We start from the raw sequence: 25,984 nt of genomic DNA, 5'->3' as shown, positions 1-25,984 counted from the left end.
TTTCATTTGCAATTTGCAAAACAGTAATGGTCCACATTGTAGCGTGTACGATATTTTCCATCTGAAATAATTGAAAGAAGGACGAGCGTGCGGTCAGTCTTATACACTCAAAATTCATTCATCAATAGAAATTGTTTATTTACATAACAAAAATCACAATTGCAAATTACTCGACTGACGATAAGTAGGCCAATGATTTCAACGGACAATATCTAATAATTGTAGATTACAAATAACAATTGGACTCTTCAAATTACAAGAGAGATAGCTGCTCGTTGCTTTGTTTTCAATAATGAATGCACAATTTGTGCAAATTGTTTCGTCGTAAAATACTCAAGGTATAGCGGATAGAGTAAGTTTTATGGCCAATTTATTTTATAACCATCACGACTTAAGTTACTGCTTTTTGTGTTATTTTTTTATGAATATAAGGGACGAGACGAGAAGACATTCAGCGGATGGTAATTGATATGCCCTACCTTCTTCTTCTTCTTTCTTGAAAAACCCAAAAATTTCTCAGCGGCACTACAATTGCGCTGGTCAGCTTGGGACTTAAGATGTTTAAGTCTCATTTGCCCAGTAATTTCACTAGCTACGGAGCCCTTCATACCGAAACACAATAATGGTTACGTGTTTCACAGCAGAAATAGGCGCCTTTGTGGTACCCATAATCTAGCCGGCTTCCTGTACAAGGGAGCCTCCCACTTGTATGATTGAGAATGAAATTGTGAACGAAATCTAACTAAATTCTTTAGCCGAACGTCCTGCTTTATTTATAGAATAACTAGCTGATACTCGCGGCTTCGTCCGCGTAGATAATTGGTTTATAGAATAATAAGCAAGTTTGGAATTGAAGATTATCTCACGTCCTATTCCAGTTCCCGTTTTCGTTCCCGTTCCCAACATATCATATGAATCTTATTTCAAGGAAGATTGCTATGGCAAACTAAACCTACTATTGGTATAAATATAGCTCATCGACGTGAATTTAAAATTTTCACAAATCCCGCGGGAACCATGGATTTTTCCAGGATAAAATATTCAAATAAAAGCTCTAGTCTATCGCTATCCCAAATTTCATCAAAATAAAATCAAAAGAGTAATAAACAAACTTACATTCATATTTATAACATTAGTAGGGATACAAAGTACATATTATTTATTTTATAGTGTTCATGGCTTTTATTTGCTATATCCCTCTAGAAATCTTTTTGATGTCAGTTCAAAACACTACCATCGCTTTGGAAACGAATGACGCTCTGTGAGAGATGAAACGGCACAAGTAACTCTCCCAGCATTCTTTTTTGCGCTCTTTTTAATAAAATAATATACATTATTCTTAGAAACATAAGAAAAAATAAATCGCTCATGTGCGAGTCGCTTTCGTAATGAAATAAGCGAATGATTCCATTCTATTATTGTACAAGATGTTCTTTTTAAATATTTTTTCCTATTATCGTGCGCAAAGTTCGATTTTGCGCATGCATTTGCGTTCGCAAAGTACCACTTTCTCACACGTTGACAACAGCGTGTCAGTATGTAGCTAAGCATGCGGGAATGTAGCTGAGCGTGCGGGAATGCGGTGAGCGTGTGGGAATGTTTGAAAAGAATTATAGTGGGCGAACTTTGCGTAACTTAATACGAAAAATCGTGCGCACGTAGGTCATCCCGCACGAGCGAGTACTTTGCGCACTTGTATCGTAATCTACTATTGTAGAAGAAACATACTGTCAATTGCTTGCCTGTCATTTTGAAATTCGATATACTTGGTTTATATAATTTAATGCTAGTGAGACAATATAGCAATAGGCAGTAGGTAGTATGGGGCAATACTCTGTAAAAATTTCAGCTGCTTTTTGCGATTTAAGAAAAAGCACCCGCTGACAGACTGACAGATGGATAGACAGCGGAGTGTTCATAATAGGGTTCCCGTTTATTAACCTGTTATCCCGTTTTACAGATCCTTGAAAATGAAATAAGTTTTGGCATAAAACATAGAATTTTGGTTATGTTCGTGCATTATCGAGTATGCATCACCGATCTGGTACATCGTATGTTCAGAACACAAATATTCATACACACGATACGCAAATACGCATACCTTATTATTTGTCACATGCACACATTATTCAGGACTTCTTCTTTTTTTATATAATAACCATAATAGTAACAATCTATAGAATATTATAAAAGCATTATTATTTTAATATATTATACTATAGAGATGCTGTAAAGTTGCTTAAATAAATAAATAAAAAATACGTCTCCGCCGAATACTTGTCCAAATAGTTCTGTTCTCAATTAACTATCATCAAAACCGTTGGTTGGTTGGTTTGGCGCGATGAGTCCACTCAATACTTAGCGATACAAATATAAAATTAAATAGAATCATAGATAATTTATACGTATAGATAGAGTCTCTTGCTGTTAGACAACCTATAAAAACAGGCCACGAATATAAGTTTAGTGTGCGTGACAAGCTACGTCTTACACTCGCGATTTGTATGACACCTTGTGTTAGTGTGTGTGAATTTCTCAAAATAGAGGTAAGTTCTAAATTGACGTTCTTTAGACGTTTTCACAGCTGCCATAGTCTATCAAGACGTATAACGGCCGTTCCCAATATTCAGTCTATCTCTTACTTGAGATAAAAATCGTAACTATCGTTGACTTTTCTGTCCCAATAAACTAATCGACGGTAAGAACCTTATCCGTTCACGCTGTCTGTCAATGTCAATGGAATAAAGATATATGAATTTGAATGACGCAAATAAAAATTTATGAACGATGCGGGACTCGAACCCGCGACCTCTCGGGTTCCGTGCGCGCGCACTTACAACTGTGCCAATCGTTCGAGTGACGTATCGATGATAAAATCTCTTACTTACTTCTACCTACTTGTCACTTCCGACATTAATTATTACCCAAAAATCTTGTAATGTACAAGTTCTAGTATACACAACAATAAAATTAGAAAAACAAAATTTTATGAACGATGCGGGACTCGAACCCACGACCTCTGGCGTTCCGTGCCAGTGCCGAGTGACGTATCGTCATAAAATCTTGTATGCTTTGTTCAACTCTCAAATTGTGGCTTCATCTACAGGATCTACTTTACAGTTCATAACCATTAGGTAATTGACTTGAGATGTCGCTCTTAACTAAACAATTTGTAATGTTCGGCAGAGGTCGCGGGTTCGAGTCCCGCATCATTCATAAAATTTTGTTTTCACATTGTATGTGTGTAATTAAGCCAAGCGGACGGTAATGTATCTACAATCTTGATTGAAGAACGCAAAGTTGGTAATGGGCGTAGATGATCACCCGACAACAACCGATAAAATAAAAGCCTTATTGTAATGTTAGTGATACAACTGCTTACACACATTATGAACTTTGACCCCTACTGATAAGTAATAATATAACGTTCGTTGTATCCAACCATCTCTCATAATGTTTAGTACAGTCCCGTATGACTGCACGCTATCCCGCACATAACTATTGTCCTAATGAACGTTTATTATCATTAATTCTAAACTACACTAAACATTAATTCAGTGTTTGTGGGTAAAGGTGCGTACAGACTGGTGAAACGTAACATGAAATGTATCATTTATTAAATGGAGAGGTGGTAAAACCAGTGGAATCTGCTGTATTTCTTGGCATTACTCTTGATTCCAAATTGCAGTGGCCCCCATATTTAAGGATTGGCGAATAGGCTTAGTTCTGCAGCATATACGGTTAAGAAAATTAGACGGTTAACTGACATAGATACGGCGAGATTAGTATACTTTAGTTATTTTAATAGTATTATGTCCTATGGTATATTGTTATGGGGCAGTGCGGCCGATATTAATACTATCTCTGTGCTGCAGAAGAGGGCTATTCGCGCGATTTATAACCTAGGTCCTAAAGAATCATTAAGAGAAATATTTAAAGAAATAAACATTTTGACTGTTGCTTCTCAATACATTTTTGATAATGTTCTGTATGTTCATAAGCACATTGAGGAATTTTCTAGAAACTGTGACATTCATAATGTTAACACGAGGAACAAACATAAACTTGTTATGCCTACTACTCGGTTGGGTCGACTTAGTAAGTCTTTTGTTGGGCGATGTATATGCTTCTACAATATGATCCAAGAAAATGTACAAAACAAATGTGTTACGAAATTTAAAAGAATTGTTAAAAAACGTTTGTGTGGTTAAAAAACGTTATTATAGCATAAACGATTTTCTTAATGACACCACGGACTGGGAATAAAGCGAACACCCTCAGGCTCTTTAATTATAAATGTTTATTGTACGATATTACATTGTAATCCATATTTTATATTAAAAAAAAGCCCGCTGAGTTTCTTGCGCCCATATAAAAATATTTGAATTTGAATTCTACCTTTCATTGCATGTTCTCTGCAACCGTGGATACCATAGCGCGCTCATACCAGTGCGCTCGTACCACAACGGCGCCTATTTTTGCCGTGAAGCAGTAATTTTAACAACAATTTGTAGTATCAATTGCCACCAGTTGAACGTCCGGCTCATCTCGTCCCCAATTGTTATAAAAAAAATTCACTACGAAGCCGTTCAGTTGCGGATGCGCCCCCTTGTGTTCCGTTCAAAAAACCGACAAATCACGTGTCGCTCCGCGCGCGGCTCGTAATGCTCGTAGCTCACGCGTGAAATGCTTATTTTGCGTGCATAAGACGTCTTAAGTATGATAAACAGTTACAAAGTGTGTTTACCTTTCATGATACATTGCATCAATGTGTACAGCGAATTCTTTCATTGCATGATACATTTGAAACATTTAATGTTACGTTTCACCAGTCTGCACGCACCATAACATACACAAACGCGTCTATTACGTAAATAAAATACTTTTTAAAGAATTCAAGAGCTTGTGAATTGGAAGGGATTCTACAATATTTATTTATTTTTGGCGAGGATGATGAATGATACAAGCAAGAAGGTTACTAAGCCCTTGTCATAACAATGCAATGTTGCGCAGAATTCTTCAAAAACCCAAAATTCCTGAGCTGCATGGCAGTTGCGCATTTTGATAAAGGGTCGCTTAACAAATAAATTTCCCATAGAAACAGTACCTTCGTACGTAATCTCCAACAGCTTTAGGTTACCTGGAAGAGATCGCTGAATAGCGATAAGGTCGTCTAATTGTGCTACCGTAACCGTTTTATGCAAATTGTATCGTTATGTATTTTTTGTGCAAATAATTTTCAAAGTCAAAGGTGTAATTTCTTTTTTTTATGGAATAGGAGGACAATCGAGCGTACGTGTCACCTGGTGTTGAGTGAGCACCGCCGCCCACATTCTCCTGCAACACCAGACGAATCACATTAGCGTTACCGGTCTTTAAGGAGGGTGTACGCACTTTTTTTCAAGGTACCCATGTCGTATCGTCCCGGAAACACCGCACAAGGAAGCTCATTCCACAGCTTTGTAGTCTGCCTTTTACAGACTCATTCTATATCTTACATACTACGGAACAACATACCACTTACCTCCCATTATACTGTACGTGGCCAATATATGCGCCATACTGTTCGCCGGGGCAGTTAGAAGTAATCCTAGAGCACATATCACTGATCCGACGAAACACACTTTTCTGTACGAGAATGTCTTAATAACGGGCCCCACGAAGAAACCGGAGAAGTTGACGACAGAATCTAACGTGCTGGCGATTATTGAGGCCCCAGTTGTGTGGACACCAAGGTCATCCAAGAGATCTTTGAATAGCAAACCGAATGACGGCTCGAGAGATCGTGTGGAAAACTGAAACAAAATAAAAACATCTGATCTTAAAGCAACCATATTTATACCCAGTGGCAAAACTACGTGGGCTAGTAATTACGATGTTAGAAAATGGAACACTCCGAAAGGTTACATTTTAATTTGTGTGGATATCTGTATGATTTTGAAACTTATATGGTGGCAGTGGAATGAATTTAATTTGATAAAACATTCGTGCTACGAATTTTATGATTTACTCTCTGGCTTTATAGACCAGTGCCGAAGCCTTTGAAAATGATAAAAAGTGAAACAAAATAATAGTAGGATGAAACCCATTCGTAAAGGACGAGAATATAACAAAAATTAAGGGACATAAATTTTGAGGTTATGTGAAAAAAGTGTAATTACAAAAGTTGTAGATCTCTTTATTACCTACAACTTTGCCAATTAACTTTTTGCCATAAGACTTGTAGTTTTGCCGGAAATCGAGATAAACCGTTTTTTACCCTAAAACACTCCCCCTTTTCCACTTCCCGACCTCAGATCGCCCGTATTTTATTTTTCCCTTAATTTTTATTATATTCTCGTCCTTTACCAATGGTTTTCATCCTACTGTATTTTTATTAGTCAAATCGGTAAATCATACAGTAAGGCTGGACAAGAAAAGGACAGTAACGTTTGCCCATTTAAAAATTTGAGTGCGAAAAGTTTACTTCTCACACGCAAACTAACTTAAATTAACTTAATTAACTTTAACGGCTCTTTTTCAACCGCAACAGCGAGCGCCAAGATACTAATTTCCCGCATGAGTAATACTATATACTTTTAAATTGATCTATTGATTAAGAACAATAAGAAAGTTGCTGAACAATTTCAAGATAACATGACTTATCTTTATCATCCTGCAGTATTTATTACCTTCTTATCTTTTTGATGCCTATCTTGTTTTTGTGGCCTACTTTAAATATTATTTTACATTTTAGGAATCTGTGCATCTTTATATATATATTTCTTGTGTGCGTGTGTCACTGAACTCCTCCTAGACGGCTGGACCGATTTGGATGAATTTTTTTGTATGAGTTCAAGGGGATTCGAGGATGGTTTAGATTCACAATTGAACTACCTCCTAAACGGCTGGACCGATTTTGATGATATTTTTGTGTGTTCCAGTGAATTTGAGATTGGTGTGTGTCTTCAGGTGGATTCGAGAATGGTTTAGATTCACAATTAAACTACCTCCTAAACGGCTGGACCGATTTTGATGATTTTTTTGTTTGTTTCAGTGAATTTGAGATTGGTTTAGAGTCTCAATTCCGTCCATATAATATAATTCTCTCCGTCCATATAAATAAGAACTCCTTATTAATTTAAGACGTGTGTACAGGACAACGTCTGTTGGGTCCACTAGTCTATATATATAAAAATGAATTGCTGTTCGTTAGTCTCGCTAAAACTCGAGAACCGCTGGACCGATTTGGAAAATTTAGGTCTTGAATTATTTGTGGAAGTCCAGAGAAGGTTTAAAAGGTAAATAAATAGGAAAATGCTGCTAAATTAAATAAAAACAAAAAATTTGTTTTTCCTTTGATGTGTCCGTACATAATTTCTATGAGCGAATTTATTGACGCACGGTTTGACAGTTCTGCTGTGAAACAATTTCATTACGACAGCAGGGTGCATATTTTACGAAGTAATTCTTGATGTTATGATATATTATTGACAAATTCATATAAAACATTATTTATTTTATTATATACAGAACAACGTCTGTCGGGTCAGCTAGTTATAAATAAAATACAGCTTCTTATAAATTTGTCAATATTTCATAACATCAAGAAATATTTCGTAAAATATGCTCCCTGTTGTTATAGTGAAATTGTTTCACAGCTGAACTGTTAAACCGTGCGTCAATAAATTCTCTCATAGAAAATATGTCCATACAAATCAAATATTGAAAATAAAAATAATTATGAGTCCCAAATCAAAATAAAAACTATCCTATCTCTCAAGTTGGACTAAACTGCGCCCCATGAAGTAATCTCCATTAAAATCCGTTCATGAGTTTAGGAGTTTACTAGAAACAAACATCAGGACACTGGATTTATATATATTAAGATTAAAGTAATGATTTACCTCCTTATTCATAATAGTCTGCTAACTTAAAGCATTGCTAATTCTCACTCTGTCTTCTTCTATTGACCTAAGTCAGAATGAAAAATAACACTCTGTAGCAGCTATTTTATGTTAACGGACCATTATGAATAAGGGGATGTTAAAGTGTAGAAGTACTCTAGAGACATAGATGTAAAAATGTTATAAATCGAATTAAAAAATTATCTATATATATAAAAATGAATTGCTGTTCGTTAGTCTCGGTAAAACTCGAGAACGGCAGGACCGATTTGGCTAATTTTGGTATAGAATTATTTGTGGAAGTCCAGGGAAGGTATAAAGTTTTGAATAAACATGAAAATCCTCGGTTTTAAATAAAAACAACAATTTTGATTTTCCTTTGACGTGTCGCCGGTCGTTCAGAAATCAAATAAAAATAATAGTTTAAAATAAATAAATAAACTTAAAACACGGGTAACACTTAAAAAAAGGAGACCTTTTGTTTGTTTTAAGTTTATTTTATACAAAAGTTTAGGTCTTTTATTTATCGATTAAGGTAGTATAAAGTCTGCCGGGTCAACTAGTATTTAATAATAATCAGTCATGATGTGCTTTGAGTTACGATACTGACGATGCAGTATTTTGTTGTCATTTGAAAAATTAAAAAAAAAAAAAACAAAAAAAAAAAAACAATTTATACACGTACAGACACCAGTGGGTTGCTCTTTTGTACCGGATGCCGGCTAGATTGTGCCGTGAAGCAGTCATTTGTAAACATTACTGTGTTACGGTCTGAAGGGCGCCGTGGCTAGTGAAATTACTGGGCAAATGAGACTGAACATCTTATGTCTCAAGGTGACAAGCGCAGTTGTAGTGCCGCTCAGATTTTTTTTGTTTTTCAATAACCTTGAGCGGCACAGCACGTCCTGCTCGTCTCATACCTTATTTTCATTAAAAAAATAGTATTATCCGAATGTTATGAAATCGAATTGATTAAAGACTAATCTTAGCGAAATTATCACCCAAGGATACCCATAGCATTTGAATAGGTGCTTAATTATGCAAAATAACGGCATATTCATTTGATGACTATTATTATGCAAGACTATGACATCACATTAATATAATCTAAGTATAAAACGATATACTTATTGTTAAATTTAATTTAAATAAATAAATTCTTAATTTCCATACAAAACATTACAAAAATACCCTAAAGGATTGAGCTTTTGATTACTGTTAGTAAAAATATAATATTAATTACAAGTTTACGCAGAATTGTCAAATTGTAAGTAGAGGTATTTGGTGAGTATTGCATGATATGTAGGATTATATGGATGTATCAGGATTATTTTATTGTTGTTTGTTGAGTTCTCGTAACAGGTTTCGTCATGCTCGCTTAAATGTCACTGCTTGTGGCGGCGACATGGGACGGGTCGTCCCCTTCCCTAAAATATGGTTGAGGGAGGCGATGGCTGGCTCATGCGTCATGCTCGTGAACGGGCGCTGCTTGTGGTGGCGGGATGATCCTGTTGCCGGGGACTCGGTTTCAGATTCTTTAAAGTTATTGTGTATACATATATATGTATGGATATATACATGTTTATTTATTTATAATCGCTTATAGAATGCTCACAGAATACCTTTATTGATTTATGGTGTATGTGGATGATGCAGCTACTGTACTCAATAACTTTTGTATTAATTTACATTTATTATTTTGACTAACTCGTGTAAGACATTGACTATTTGACGTTTAAGTGTATTTGTTGCATCATTTTACATTTTACATATTATATTGTAATTGAAATGATCTGTAAATCTTGATATAAAAGAGTGACAATGAGTTTCTTGCTACTTCTTCTCATTAGCTCAACCCTTTACGAAGTAGCGGTAGATTCAATAAGAAAAATATTTTATTTCTTTTGACATTCATAAGTGTCATTTTCGTGACCTACTTGAATAAAATGATTTTGATTTGAATTGATTTGATTTTGATATCTTTTTTATAATAATAAAAAAAAGAGTTCTTATTTGCAAGTGTGTATATGTGTGTTTATAAAGTTGACTTTATTTATAGTTATTTATGCAACTGTTGTGTAAAAAGGGGTATTAAAACACGAATGTGGTTTGGTTGTGGTGATAATAGTATCACATTAGGGTTTTAATACCTAACTATCAACAGTTGCATACAAGACTTTATCTACACCCAGAATATGAATCCTCTGAAAGATTCTGAAACAGTTAGCTTACTGCTAACATTAAAACACCAGTCCTAGTAGTAACCTAATATCATTCATTACTGATTACATACAACTAAACTAAGTATTAATGAAACAATTATTTATTTTAGTAGTAATTTACATTTTGTATAGTGCAATAATTAAAATTCACTTGAATATAATGTTCTTTTTCAGCGTTTAAAATGAATCTCTAATTTTTTGTACACAAAACAATAAAAATATCGAAGAAAAATGTCGGGGATTCGAATAAACTACTTTTTTTTACGGCGCGCGACGTTCTGGGAGTGTGGAGCACGCGTAAACGAATATGTTCTTTTTTTGAAATTCATACAGATACCACGCATCGAGCAATAAGAATGTGGCTGTCTGTTGAAACTCTTTGCGTATGCAGGGATCGAAAAAAAAACATAGGAGTGTTGTTATAAAATTCAGTACAACATTACAACACTCCTTTGGATGATGTAATGGTTATTGGAACATTGGGTGTTTTAATGTTGGCAATAAGCTAACTGTTTCAGAATCTTTAATAGAGGATTTAAAGTTAAAGGATTTGTAGATAAAATACTTTAAACACATTCCCGAGTAGTTTAGTGGAAGGGTTTTAGATAGGAAAGCATTTTTGACGCAATTTATTTGTGCTCCATTTAAATCTAGTACTCTTTTTATTTTATGAAAATACGGGACGAAACGAGCAGGACGGTAATTTATCTCATCTGATGGTAATTGATACGCGCTGCCCATTAAAATACAGTGCCGATCAGAATTCTCGAAGAACCCAACATTCTGAGCGGCACTACAATTGCGGTCGTCTCATTGAGACATAAGATGTTAAGTCTCATTTGCCCAGTAGTTTCACTAGCTACGGCGCCCTTCAGACCGAAACACGGTAAAGTTTACACGTTACTGCTACACGGCAGTAATAGGCGCCGTTGTGGTACCCATAATCTAGCCGACATCCTGTGCGAAGTAGCCTCCCACTGGTAACTCTAGTATAAATTTGAACGATGGCTTGTAGACTTACTCACATTAACTAAGCTTACTCCCAGACAGACCATCCAAGCCCATCCCCCATCAGGAGCCACCTTTCTCGTCGCCGGCTGCACATTCTTCTCAAATCCTTTACTTTTCTCCACCGTCATTATTCCCACTGTCACCTACGTGCCTGAAAATACATGGAAATAATTAATTTAGTCACTCGGCTGGGCGACTGTACTTTGTTTCCATCACGTGATCCTACTAGACATCGAGTATTCACATTAGAACCACTTTGTACCAAAAAAAAACTGTCACGCTGTGTGTCAAAATCCTACTAATATTATAAATGTGAAAGTTTGTATGTCTGGATGTATGTTTGAACTTCTTTAACGCAAAAACTACTGAATAGATTTTGATGAAACATTACAACAATATAGTTTACACACCAGAATAACACATAGGCTATAATTAATAAAAATATTGTTGCTATATTATATTAACCCGAAACATTAAAGGACTTTCGTGGTCGTGGTTGTCGGCTTTAAATAGTAAGTCTGAGAATAAACGGTCGAACACTTAATATAATTTATATGGCAAAACAACGTTTGCCGGGTCAGCTAGTATTTAATAAATTACCAAACGAAATAAGAGAGGAGACAGTGTTAAATAGATTTAAATTTAAATTATTAACACTATTAAAAAATACTGTTTTTACTCAATAAACGAATATTATCAAACGAAGTGGTAACTGGCACCAATAATTTTATATTTTCTTGTGATTATTTTTCTACTTTTTCTCTTAGCATTTCATTAATTGGTGTAATTGTGTATTGTAGGGTCTTTTAGTAGACTTAGCGTTATTGAAATTAAATGTAGCAGTAATTATTGATTGTGTTAGGTCTATAATATTGTGAAGCGAAACCACAAAAATATTTTAAAGTCTGTCAAGTCGAAACATGTGGCTGCTCTTAAATTTGTAACAACTTTACTTGTGAATATGAATTGACTTTGAAAACAATTGAGATTGCTGTCAATCTCAATTGTTTTCAAAGTAAACCTCTATTTTGAGCAATTCATGTGCAATATCACAAAGTGACATACAAATCGCGAGTGTACGACGTAGCTTGTCACACACACTAAAGTAATACCTGGCCTGTTTCCATCAGTTGTCATGCAGAAATAGGTTCTATCTAGACGTATAAATTATCTAAGCTATTTATTTCGAATATATTATATAGAAATCGCACAATGCCCTTGTTTTGTAAAGGAGATAAAACATAATAGATACTTTTTGAAATACACTTTGACTAATTAGGACATAAATAGTATGGTATTTTTTGCATTGATTAACAAAACTTGATTTTTAACTTTCCGCTAAGAAAATTGAAAATTTTCAAAAATTCGGAAAGTCATTGGTTTTACACCGTTTTTCGAAAACACCGAGTTATAAGGTCCTAGGAAGCTTCCCTGACTCTTCCCGCGGTGGTATCCGTACGTCTGTATGTATGTAAGTAGAATTTTTAGCGTAAGCAATTTGATGCGTTTAGGTATGGGATTAGCGGGAAGTTGCAGGGATGGCTTTTCCGGTCAACCCTTTTATTTTTTTACAACTTTAAGCCTAATAATTCTATCTTTTTCGAACTTGAAACCTTTGCGTGATACGTTTTCGCTCCTAAGAAAAATTCTCTTGACTTACAGACGGACAACACCAATCGATGCCATAACAATACCTTTGTTTCTCCAAAACAAAGAGGAGCAGTGAATCATACTTCTTTTTGTGTACGGAGTCATCTAGGGAGAAGGTGATGAATTCCTTAATGCTTATTTTATTGCACTTTCATCACAAGGAAATATTATATTTGTTTTTTTTGTTGGTGACAAACGAGATGGGGAGTCACTTAAAGGTGTGTGAAAACCGAAACACTCTAAGAACTGTTGCCACAAGGCAACTGTGGTAACTGGCAACTGTTACTACCCTGGTAAGGGCATTTGGGTATTTTTAATAGTTCCGCATTTTTTTTATTGAAAAGGAGCACAAACGAGCTTACGGTCACCTACGCCGTATGTGATCACCGCCGCCCACATTCTCTTGCAACACTAGAGGAAAAAAAGCTGAGTTTGTTGCGACCGTTCTTCTCAGGTCTGAGGCATGCTTTTGGAATGGGTGGTAGTTTTTACTTTCAATAAGTGATGTCACATCCTATTTTGAATAAAAATATTTGAATTTGAATCACAGGAGCGTTGCCAGCTTTTAAGGAAGGTTGTTTAATTTTTAACCGACTTCAAAAAGGAGGAGGTTATAAATTCAATCGTATTTTTTTTATGTATGTACACCAATTACTCTGAGATTTATGATCCGCTTTACGTTATTCTTTTGTTCGATGCAAAATAGATGCCATTTAGTGCCATAAAAATTTTACATAGTTTGGCCCAGTAGTTTTCAATTTATGAACATTTATATGAAAAATTTTGTCTAACTGGATGACATAATTGTTTTCTGTGTACGGCTTCTTGTTTAATAATCAAGTTCGGTCGCGAACTGCCGCCGCGGCGCCGTAGCGGTTGTTCCCGTGCTTAACAATAATTGTTATTGTTAAGTTATACGCAATCCTAGGCCACAATGGGTTTAAAAGTTAAAATGAGTCGTGCAGTTAAATCATAACGAAAAAACCGGTTAAGATCGACTCTGACTCATAAACGAAGGGTTACGTACCATTGCACAAGATATCAGATGTGTTAAGCAACTTGTAAAAGAAGCATTATTAAAGAGACAATTTCTTTAAGCACGTTGGGAACTTTGAGGATGCGTAGGACTTAAGGCGAAGAGTAAACAGAAAACACGCAAACAAGGTGTTTTTAGACAAGTTTGGTGGTGAAAATATTGCATTTGGAGCTATGAACACTACTTTATTCTGTTACACATACCCTTAATAACTTATATACTTAACACTCCAGAGCTATTATGAATTACCAGTTTTGTTTGCAGTTAAACAAGTTTTTTCTCGGCATGATACATTTGTTTAGTATACTGCTCTCATAAAAGTTTTTCTTGTAGCTTTTACTTTTTTGTGTTGCTACATTTATTAAGATTAGTAATCAATAGTGAGGATTGTAAGCAATTAAACTGTTTGCGTCTGTTAAAATGTTAAATTACCGACGCAAGAATTTTGAAAATATTGGCTTTGTTATATAGGAGCCGTGAACTCATATCGCTCAAGGTCGCCGGCATTTAGTGTCGCCTTAAAGATATTAAAGTAGATTAAGCAGGCAAAACAACAAAAGAATTATTAGCAAGAATAATTTTCCAATGAACGCTCTATGTGTAGGTACCTTAAAGTAGGGGTTTGGTCTCCGCTGCGCGAGAACAATATATAGGTTTTTTATTACGGCAACTATTAGATGCTTGAGGGCGTGGCATCTTGACACTCAATGGCATCTTTCAAATTTTGTAACAAACGCTTCGTGTTATTTTACATTGAAATTAATAAAATACAAAATACTGTTGATATATTGTGATCCCAGTGTCTTTCTTATTTCTTGTAGTAGTATTTACACAAAGTTTTACTAAAATATGATTATAGTGTAAATTGCTATATAATAATGGTTGAAAATTGATGAGATGAAAAATTATGATAATTTTGACAATACTTTCAGAAAATCACGAAAAATTATCGGAATGGTATCATAGGTTTCGAGTGGACGATACGATAGCGGATCTTGACGATACCATCTAGCACGAAGTACGCACTGACAGCTATCGAGTACTCGATACGATTACGTTAATGACGTCAATGTTATGTAAATATTGTCAAAACTATACGAGTGAATAGATTATTAATTCAATGAAAAACATAGACCAAGTATAGTAACTAGACTAATTGATAGCTTCCGTCTCACTCACACGAGAAAAAGAAAATTTAATGCGAGTCTTATGTAAAGAAATAAAATAGAGTGATTAGATTTTTTGTTTCGTCATGCGTGCCGGTTTTTTCAAGGTCAGCACACCCGGTGTGCTAAACAAACCTGACAGCGCTGCACAGATATTTGGTTTACTTTTATTTGCGTCTATAAAATAGTTTTTATTGTTGTGATACGTGTGAAATATCGACTATTTATTCAACATCAGTGACAATTTTAAGTAGAATCGAAGGAAATATGGTGCGATGTTGTGTTTTATGATGTAAAAGTGATAGTGAAAGAACACTTGTGTTATATTATGTACCTATATATATATATGTGTATATATATATATATATAAAGGATATTATCTGTCTCATGTTGGCCACGCCAAACCGATCTCTAGTTACTATACTTAGTCTATGGTGAAAGATGAATTCAAGATATGGAGGCAAGGAGAACCATCTGTGTATATGAAAAAGTGTCCGTCAAAAATGTATTAAATTAGGGTGGCGCTACAGTAGCATCAGGGAAAATATTAGAACAAGCGCCAAATTTAAAATAATACTAATAATTCTAGTTACAAGTTCCCCTATAATAAGTCGTTAAGGTTGTATTTACTACATTATTTTGTACAACGTAAGTTGTTGAAATTTTTAATAATTAACTACTTTAGTCGACAATAATATATTTTTTTTTAATTCAGCATAGTTCAATTCGTTTGCAATTGCTACATTCACCCAGGGGCGTGCATATCATATAGGCAATTAGGAAGTACCTACCCCGTTATGAACCTATAGCACTAGTGTTAAAGTTAATTTACTACCTACGACGGTAGACAGTCTACAGCATATACCAAGCAAGCAGCGTTTCATACAACTTATGTCGTACTGTCGGAGTAAAGTACAACTACTACTAGATAGATCTTCAGTGCCTACCTTGCTAGAAAACCAATGCACGCCCCTGAATGCACCATACTTTATACCATACCCTGTGCCTACACTAGCGCCATTATGGAAGCTTTTTGAACTGTTATTTACAACATTAGCTGGACACTTTCAACCTTTCGCCCTTAAGAGACGATACTCCTAACTTCTACCCTCCATAGTTTAAGGGTATCAGGCAATAATGAAAGAAATAAGTGACATTTTAACAAAAATAGATAATTTTACAATTTATGTCAACAATATTACATAGTTACTTTTATGTAGTAGGTAGTCTGTGGAAAAATAAAAATATTAGTCATTTGCGATTTACAACCGACCTATGAATGAGCTTCCTTGCATGTATCTAGGACGATGCGACATAAGTACCTTCAGAAAACCGCGTGCGGTTTCCTAAAAGCTGGCAACACTCCTGTGATGCCTCTGAATGTTGAGGTATTTTGAAATAAATGGCTAGCTGTTATTACTTTTGCGCTTTTCTCTGGTGCATAATATAAGGTGCGGTCTTTACTTATAAACAACACCATCTATGTTACCACTTCGGAAAAAAACGGTCACACTTCAATTAAAGGGATAAAAGGCATTTATTTTCTCAAAATTGATTCCTTTAGAATTATTTTTGATGACATTTCTAATATACTAGACACTACTACCGCTTCGGAAACAAATGACGCTCTGAGAGAGAAAAAGCGGCGCAAGAAACTCTCCAAACATTCTTTTCATTAGAATAAGTGGTAAGAAACTGATTGCCACTCTTGTATATACATCAACAGCTTAATTGTTTTACAAATTATTCTAACTACAATATTTTGTAGTGTTGCAACAAAAATACTCGAACTTCAATAAAAAGAAACTCTGATATTTTTCTTCTTTTTTTGTTCTTCCTTTTTATCCTCCTCTATCCCAGAAGTTTTGTCAGTCAATACATTTTGGTCATAAAGAATCTATTGTGGCTAGAAGCAACCATGTGGACCACCACATCAAATACTCAATAATTCATGTTGTTTTAAGTACCAACTTAAAACAACATGAATTATTGAGTACAGTATCTACTGTATCAAACCAAACAAACTGTAAAATAATGTAAGTATCTAATAAATAAACAAAAATATATACTTGGTAAGTCCAAAACCGTTAATAAGTTCTGCAATCTGGAATTAAGTTGATCTGCCGACAAAAATTATCTCACGCCGGTAACCAATTATTGTCTCTTTTGATATTACACCATAATCCCATATAATGATTGATAAAAACCCACGCTAACTTTGTTTTATCTGGCTAAGCTACTACTTAGTATATTGAGACACAATCCGATACTTATAGTCATAAAAACAAGGACCACTGGCATAGGTTTCGCGTATCGCTTTATCAACGAAACATGTTTTGATATGCCGACTTGCTGTTTCGTTATGAATAAGGGTCGTAGCACACTAAAACAATACAGCTATAAATCAGATCCTAAGAATTGCCATCTAGATTCTCAATTATTTGTGTAAAAAACTTTTATGGGATAGTAAGCAAATAGTGTGAAAATTTATTGAAGTAGGGGTTATTTTGCGAAAATCCATAATTATCCAAATGTTTTCAGTTTTCTTTAATGTTAAACTGCCAATATTTTTCTTTTAAACAATGCGACACGTGTTTTGCCTCTACACAATCCTCAGGAGATGTGGACTCGCCAAACTCTGGCAGTTTGGATAACATTTGGATAAATAATATGAAATTAATTTTGTTTGAATTATAATTCTGTTAATATATTAGTATAGTATAATATCTAGTATATTAGAAATGACATCAAAAAGAATTCTAAAGGAATCGATTTTGAGAAAATAAATGCCTTTTATGCCTTTTTATATTATTATTTTTATATTATGAATAACGCGATTAAATGAAAAGTGTTTTATTATTGCGTTAATTGAGGAAAATACAATAGCCTCAATTATATGACGTCATTTACCGCCATTCAATGAAAGTGTTAGTCCTCGAATTAAGTGGCTGATCTAGCCAGATGTCGGATATTTTTACAATATATTCTATACTAACATAATATAGTAAAATACTAGAAATTATATATTATTTGTGTATTAATCCTAGAAGTGAGGGTTATCGCTTTAAAAACATAACAAATTGTTTAGATTACAAGAGCGACATCTCAAGTCAATTTCCTAATATGCAAATATTGGGGTTGAGCAGGTTATCAACTGTAAGTAGATCCTGTAGATGAAACCACAACCTGAGAGTTGAACAAAGCATACAAAGCTAAATTATGGGTAACACAACGGCGCCTTATTCTGCCGTGAATCAGTGATGTGTAAGCATTACTGTGTTTCGGTCTGAAGGGCGCCGTAGCTAGTGAAATTACTGGGCAAATGAGACTTAACGTCTTATGTCTTAAGGTGACGAGCGCAGTTGTAGTGCCGCTCAGAATGTTTGGGATTATCAACATTATCTTGAGCAGCACTGCATTGAACTGGGCAGGACGTATCAATTACCATCAGCTGAACATCGTGCTCGCCTCGTCCCTTATTGTCATAAAAAAGACTAGTTTCATGACGACCGCACTGTTGATAAAAGCCACATAATATAAATATGGTGAGCCTTGTTGTTTGGCTCTTGATTTGATTTATTCTAGTGCGGAAGCGGTCAGTGAGCTACCACCCTAACATTACATTACAGATGGCAGACACGAGCGGCGGCGCGGGGAATCACGTTGCCACCACGTGCTCAGTGCTCATACAAAAGTCGACTGAGTCAGTACCGGCCGCGGCGATCGCGTGCTTCAACGTCACTGGGTCAACACTTGTTTGATTAGCCGCTTTAACTGTTAAGTATGTATATATTACGGTGATAGCTGTGCGTTAAGTGGTTTGCACATACAATTTTAAAATATAAAGGTCCCTTAAAATAATTATTCTGGCCTTGGCAAGTGCCACAAATACAAGTCATCAAAATACATAACTATTGACATTGAAATCTGTAAAAGGAAAGAATCATTTACCACGACACAGCGGTGGTCTTCCCAATAACGTCAGTTATTAGACTCGATAAAACTCGCATTAATTCTCGAACCACATTCAAATTTTTATAAAAAAAAAAAGGTTTAAATACGTTTAAAAGTCATTTATCTGATTGTTACTCACGTAAGCTTTACACGAAAGAAATGAAGTTTGTGAAAAGCGGACTGAAATTATGTATTTAGAAAACTAGGGAAATGGATGGATTTATTGTCCCTTGGTTAGAGCCAAACCGTAGCCTATAACACGCTTCTAGTGGTAGACAGATAAGCTATGACTTGGCTAAACTCTTCGATTACACTCTCTTGTTAAAGTTTTATCGTGAGACGCCAAATGGCATAAAATTTTTAAATTGTGTGTAGGACCTTTCTTTCGACAAAAATTTGATTATTTTAGAAAGAGTATTATCAGAGAAAACAATTGGTTTTATTTATTAGTATTTTCCGTTTTATAATCAACTTTATATGTTCTTTCTAAAACAAAACTAAAATATACATGCATTCTTAGTAATAATTTGAGATATTCATGCAGAAACACGACGACCCACGAAATTGACCATGAACCGAAATTGGACACGTTGGTGACCGTACTTTCAGAACCCTCTTACGAATAGATGTTTAGTATCTAAGACTTTGAACACACAGATTTTGAAAAAATTAAAAACAGGAGCCCGAGAAAAATTTAAATACGAAGTATCTGTTGACGGATCGTACATTTTCCTATTACGACAGTGTTTCGGATAAGAAGATCGATACGAATTTCGCGATTTAACACTTTTTTTATGGAATAGGAGGACAAAAAGAGCGTACGGGTCACCTGTTGTTAAGTGATCAACGCCGCCCACAATCTCTTAAAACACCAGAGGCACAGGAGCGTTACCGGCCTTTAACATTTTGTCTTTCGTTTAGCATATTCCCAAATTCACTTAATTAGGTTTCATGTTAGTAATTCAATTTATTATTTAATGTATCTACATCTTTGTGTGCACTGACCTCTACTATATACCACTGAACTGGCAGCTGTCAAAATGCTTTTGTGCCTGTTTGACATTCGCCATTTTGGCGCTGTTGGCCATGTAGCGAGAGTCTGCGGTACTAAAACTAGTGATGACAACCTCAGCAAACATCGATAGATGGTGGGAAACTATTTACAAAAAAAAATTGTGTTCTTTGTTACGTTGATTCTTGCAGTGTAAATAACACGAAAAACGAACTAAATTAATTCAAAATGCAAATATACTTCAGAGTACTGTACTCTCTTTCGCAGCCATTTGTATTATACGTCAAAATTAGTTCTCTAGACGCTCGCAAGTGGCGCTTCAAATAGGCACAAAAAATTTGCTGTCAAACATATGAAACAGCCTGTCAGTGGTTGTTTGACATTAGTATGATCGTAACTACAGCTTCACTTGCGATGGTTATGTCTACAGTTCCGAAACGAAATCCGTCCGCACTATTCGGATCCGAAAAATTTTCGTAATAGGATTTAATGCGAAGTTTTGGACCGAAACTTCGGGTTTCGACTTTGGTAAAAGACCTCCAGCATCGCAAATGTCAACGTTGCGAGTTGACGTCATATTGCAGTGTTGTGTCCTCGCCCTTACGCAGTAAACTTGATCAGAGTGTGATCAGTATAAATAAACTTCTCTAAATATAATATACAGAGCCCTTGATGAGCTTGATCCACTCGTTCTTGACCCAATAAGATATCGATCTGTAGTACTTGAGCAATCTGCGAATGATTTTCTACTGTCTGTACTAAATAAAATGTTTTCCTTAACTATGTAAGTACATAATACAAAATTAAAATATTTTTTAAGTGAAAACTAAGCCGCGTAGGACACTTTTTGCTCATAGCTGGTGCACGCGAATAAATAATTAAAAATATATATAAATAATATCAAAAAAATCAGACATGTCGTAAGTTCGCGGCACCGAAATGCTTAAAGCAGTATATCTGTAGCTATGCAGCTGACGTATTGTGCAACATTAGTCTTGTGTAGGTACATCTTATAAGCGATATTGATTTAGTGAAAAGTTCAATGTGCTAAAACTGTGCATTGTTGAAATGGTGTAATTGTTTGATTTATATATTAAATAACATTTAAAAATAAATGAAGCGCATGAGGTTTGTAAGGATAGAAGCAAATGGCATTCTATTGTCTCTGCCTACCCCGACGGGAACTAGGCGTGAGTGTGTGTTAAAAATAATTTGAAATTAGTAATTTGATTGTTTTTAAGCACTATGAAATTTCAAATTTATTTATAAATTTTTACTCCTATCGGCAGTCTCTACAACTACCAATTTTTTCAATTCAATTAGGATTTTTTAATAACTTAATGAAAGACACCACCCATTCGAAAAGCCACGATTCCGAGTTCAACGGGCGCGAGTAACTCGACTCGTTTTAAAAAAGTAATTGCGTTATAGTCAATAACAATTATTCTTAAATAGCCTGGCAGTCATAGCTCCATTTCCAAGCTGCCGTATCATTTAAAAAGAATTGTTTTGTATGAACTACTACGCAAATATTTCATGACAATTCTTCTGAATTGCGAAACTAGACATTTACTAGGATCCTGTTATACAAATGATTTAGGTTTTCTTTAGTGTTAATTCCGCCAATATTTGTTTTTAACTCTAGTCGTGCCAGATTTCGGCGAGACAACACGTCCTGAGGATGCCTCGTGTAGAGGCGAAAGACATGTCGAATTGTTTTTAAAAACAAATATTGGCGGAATTAACACTAAAGAAAACCTGAATCATTTGTATAATTATGGATTTCCGCAAAGTAACGCCTAATTCAATAAATTTTCTAGGATCCTGTTGCCAAACAACCTTTGTCTAACAAAATACTTACTACCTCGACTCAATCTATATTCATAGCGATGCCTTAACTGAAAAAAGGGGTTTTTTATCTACTTATAATTAGTATACAATTGTTATTCTGAATTTTTATCGAAGAAATTATCATATTATCCATATATTTATTCGCAATGAAGATCGCGATATCAATGAGGCGGTTTAGCGACTTAATTTGCATTAATTTATGTTAATATAGTCATCGAATACAAAAAATATTTCGCGGTGATAGCACAGTGTAGCAATTATTTTTCATGAGTCAACTACGCGGTTAGACGGAGCCACGCTGGGGTATGAAATATGCCAACTAGTGCCAGGTTCTCGTATGTAAAAGCAAGCCTGTCTCACTCCCGTGTATGAATCATAAGTACGCGTGGTGGCCTCTACAGAGAGGCTATCCAGTAGGGACTCACGAGCGAGCGAGCAGCGATGCACACGCGAGCTTTGTTCGTCACCTACTACTTTACCGATCCGACCGATTTAAAAAAAATGGAGAAACATAAAAATCAGAGCATCATTGGTTATTGATCCAAAATTATTTTTTTAGACTTCCTAAGGACGCTGAAACAATGTAATTTAAAGTGATTATTATTATAATGAAATTACCATTAATGATAGCTACCCATTCATTTTCTATACCAAGTAGGTTTGACTATGTCGTGGTCTTCCAACGCATATATTACTATCAGCTGACCTTATACTAGGTAGGTACAGTTTTAGGTAAAGAAGAAAACCCTAATGTCATCAGAAGAGGTAAGAGTCACGCGAGAGAAAGAGAGGCAACATCTAGGTGAATAAAATGTAGGTTAATAGCGTTGTGCGATTTAAATTACATCTTATTGTTTGGCCGCAAGAGTCCATATTTCTTTGATTGATTTTGCGGAGTAAGACTTCTGTAATTGTACTATTACATATTCTTTGGTAATAGGCTAAGCACATCGGTCGGATTTGTGCGGCTGGACCATCGGACGGTTCGGTACGCGTCTCGCACCAATTGGTCCGGCGTCGTACTCAGTCCGTTCCGTACGATAATAACAATGATTTAATGCCGTGGACATTCGACATACAATCAAATATGGTGCGCTGTCACATCGAGTCCGATGGTTCGGCCGTACCAAATCAGATATTGACGTGTTTAAGCTGTAAACATGACACGTACACGAAATCAATAACACTTTGTGTAATGTGTTTGTACAATAACAAAAAAACAACTGTTCTATAAATGTCTTTGCATCAACATCCTATGGAAAGTTTTTGTGACAACCTTGAGTATTTAGCGAATAGACGTCGAGACATCTTAGTAAGTATTTATCGATAGACAAATGAGTTTATCATTTAGGTATTTATTATGTACTTAATATTCAAATGCATTTATTTTCTCAAAATTGATTCCTATAGAATTATTTTTGATGTCATTTCTAATATACTAGAAACTACTAGCACTTCGGAAACAAATGGCGCTCTGAGAGAGACGGTGAAGCGGTGCAAGAAACTCTCTCAGTATTCTTTTTTTGTGCTCTTTTTAATGAAATATATAATATTGCACTGTCATTGCTAATGCTGTAAAATAATCATAATCTAGATCCAGGCTATTATATATATATTATATATATAATAGCCTATTATAATATAAGATGAAAGCATTCGCTCCAGCTCAAGAAAAACGATATATTTTCTTTTTGGAATTGTTAAGAACTGCTGTGAAGAACGTGTATGTATGTATACTATATGAATTTTTCATATTAAACTTCTAGAAGACATTCGGAGCTTTAGACAAGTACGAGAAGGAGGTAGAAGAAGAAAAGGATTGACCCATTTATGGCGGCTATAACCTTATAAAACACGGACATAGCCAAAATCCACTACGTTTCTTTTTTTATGGAATAGGAGGACAAACGAGCGTACGGGTCCACCTGGTGTTAAGTGATCACCGCCGCCCACATTCTCTTGCAACACCAGAGGAATCACAAGAGCGTTGCCGGCCTTTAAGGAAGGTGTACGCGCTTTTTTTAAAGGTACCCATGTCGTATCGTCCCGGAAACACCGCACAAGGAACAAGGAAGCTCATTCCACAGCTTCGTAGCACGAGGAAGAAAGCTCCTTGAAAACCGCACTGTGGAGGACCGCCGCACATCCAGATGGTGGGGATGATATCCTAACTTGTGGCGTGTCGTGCGAAGGTGGAATTGGGCGGCAGGAATCAGGTTGAACAGCTCTTCGGAACACTCCCCGTGATAAATGCGGTAGAAGTGCACAGTCCACAGTGCGGTTTTCAAGGAGCTTTCTCCCTCGTACTACAAAGCTATGGAATGAGCTTCCTTGTGCGGTGTTTCCGGGACAATACGACATGGGTACCTTCAAAAAAAGCGCGTACACGTAAAAAAAAAAAAAAAGAGACACAATCAAGCGACGTCTCTACGCAACGCCAAGTGATCCAGCCGTTCACAGAGCGCTAAGTCCCCGACTTTTAAGCAACTGTTCGCTTTCAAACTTAGCCGGATTATACGTAATAACTGCTATTTCAAGCTTATGTCAAATCACTGCACGTTTCATACTAAACTAAATTTCAATTTTTACTCAGGCAGTCCTGCCTCTTATTACGTAGTATTTACATCCTCTTTTATGGGGCGACTAAAGATATTAGTCTTTTATTGATAGACCTCTAATTTTCTAGTATAACAGCGACATCCTTGATAATCATCACCAAAAAGAGCGCGATTTCGAGCGAATCGCTTTTTATACGCTTTATATTAGCTTCACCTGTATGTTTGTATGTTTGTAACCGACTTCTTTGGGCGCGATTTTGACCCACTTTAAACGGCTAGATTTCGTTCAAACTTTGTAGATTTATCGAGGAACGATGACATTACACTAATTTGACATAAAAAATGAAAAATAAATAATAGTTAAAAAAAACTAAAAAGCACGCATTATATAAAATTCAACTAAAAAATAGAAAATAAATTTAAATTGAAAATAGTGTAAAAAAAAATATATTTTATTGTAAAAAAAAGCATGGGGTGTAGAAGAATTATTATTTTAATAATATCTTAAAAAGCACCCCACGCTTTTCTATTTATTATAACTTTATTTTCTATTTTTTAGTTGAATTTTATATAAAGCGTGCTTTTTAGTTTTTTTTAACTATTACTTTTTCTTAGAGAGTTTCGCTAGGCTGGTCACAAGTACCAACTGACTACGACACAAATGTCGTTTTCAACAACGAGATAATATCAGGAACCTTGTTCTCGAATGATATCAACTAAATTAATCGGTATTAGATTTAGGTAGCCGATTTCAAATAAATATACAAACAACTTGGAATATACAATATATACAAATAAATTGGAATGCATAACCTAACTAAGATTCCGTTTTTACTTTGCAAACTTCTACGATAAGGTTACAGAATAACTATTTTGACCGACTTCAAAAAAGGAGGAGGTTCTCAATTCGTCGGTATGTATTTTTTTATGTTTGTTACCTCAAAACTTTCGACTGGGTGAACCGATTTTGGTAATTTTTGGAGTCGGTGTCGTCCAAGATAGGTTTGTTACTACATACATAGTTATAGGTGAGATGTGCTTGAGTCGTGAGGAGGTGAGAGCGGGTCGCGGCGGAAGAACACCGATTCCAAAAATAACAATAATCGTAACTAGAATTAGATTAATTAATTAGATTGTATAAAAATACGCAATTTTTTTATACATTTTAGTGCACATTATATGTATTGTTTTGGAATAGTGTTTTTGAAGTCGGTTGTTTTTTTTTATTATTAACTTTTACAAAAATCTTTTCAATTAGCTAATACTTATTTTGTAGTGTCTATGTTATACTGTCTTTATCCCTGTAAGTTTAAAATTCTAATAAAAACACTTTCTTATTTTTTTTTTAAAGTGATGAGTCAACGTCTCCTGAGGATGCCTCGTGTAGAGGCGAAACACGTGTCAAATTGTTTGAAGCCGAATATTAGCGGAATTAACACTCAAGAAAACTCAAAACATTTGGATAATTATGGATACCGCAATGTAACGCCTACTTCAATAAATTTACACAAATTAAATTTGAAAACAAAATTTATGAACGACACAGACGTGCGTTCGAGCGCTCTTCCACTGAGCCTAACGTTCGAGTGACGTAAAGTTCATAAATATAATGTCTTTGTTCAACTCTCAGGTTGTGGC

At 35.3% G+C, this 25,984-nt stretch overlaps 1 protein-coding gene across 1 annotated transcript in view; it reads right to left on the bottom strand.

Annotated features, from left to right (window-relative positions):
• Window positions 1-25,984, bottom strand: part of LOC126970452 (uncharacterized) — a 67,342-nt gene that overhangs the window by 24,969 nt on the left and 16,389 nt on the right. The window contains exons 2-3 of the mRNA XM_050816348.1: window positions 11,134-11,270; window positions 5,525-5,795 (exon numbers count right to left, since the gene is read on the bottom strand). Of these exons, the coding sequence (XP_050672305.1) occupies window positions 5,525-5,795; window positions 11,134-11,247 (385 nt within the window). The 5' untranslated portion in view covers window positions 11,248-11,270. The remainder of the gene's footprint in view (window positions 1-5,524; window positions 5,796-11,133; window positions 11,271-25,984) is intronic.

Source organism: Leptidea sinapis, chromosome 21 (assembly GCF_905404315.1).
Source record: "Leptidea sinapis chromosome 21, ilLepSina1.1, whole genome shotgun sequence".
NCBI classification, from domain to species: Eukaryota; Metazoa; Arthropoda; class Insecta; order Lepidoptera; family Pieridae; genus Leptidea; species Leptidea sinapis.
Note: the sequence above shows the minus strand (reverse complement) of the source record. Positions and strands in the feature narration are given on the sequence as shown.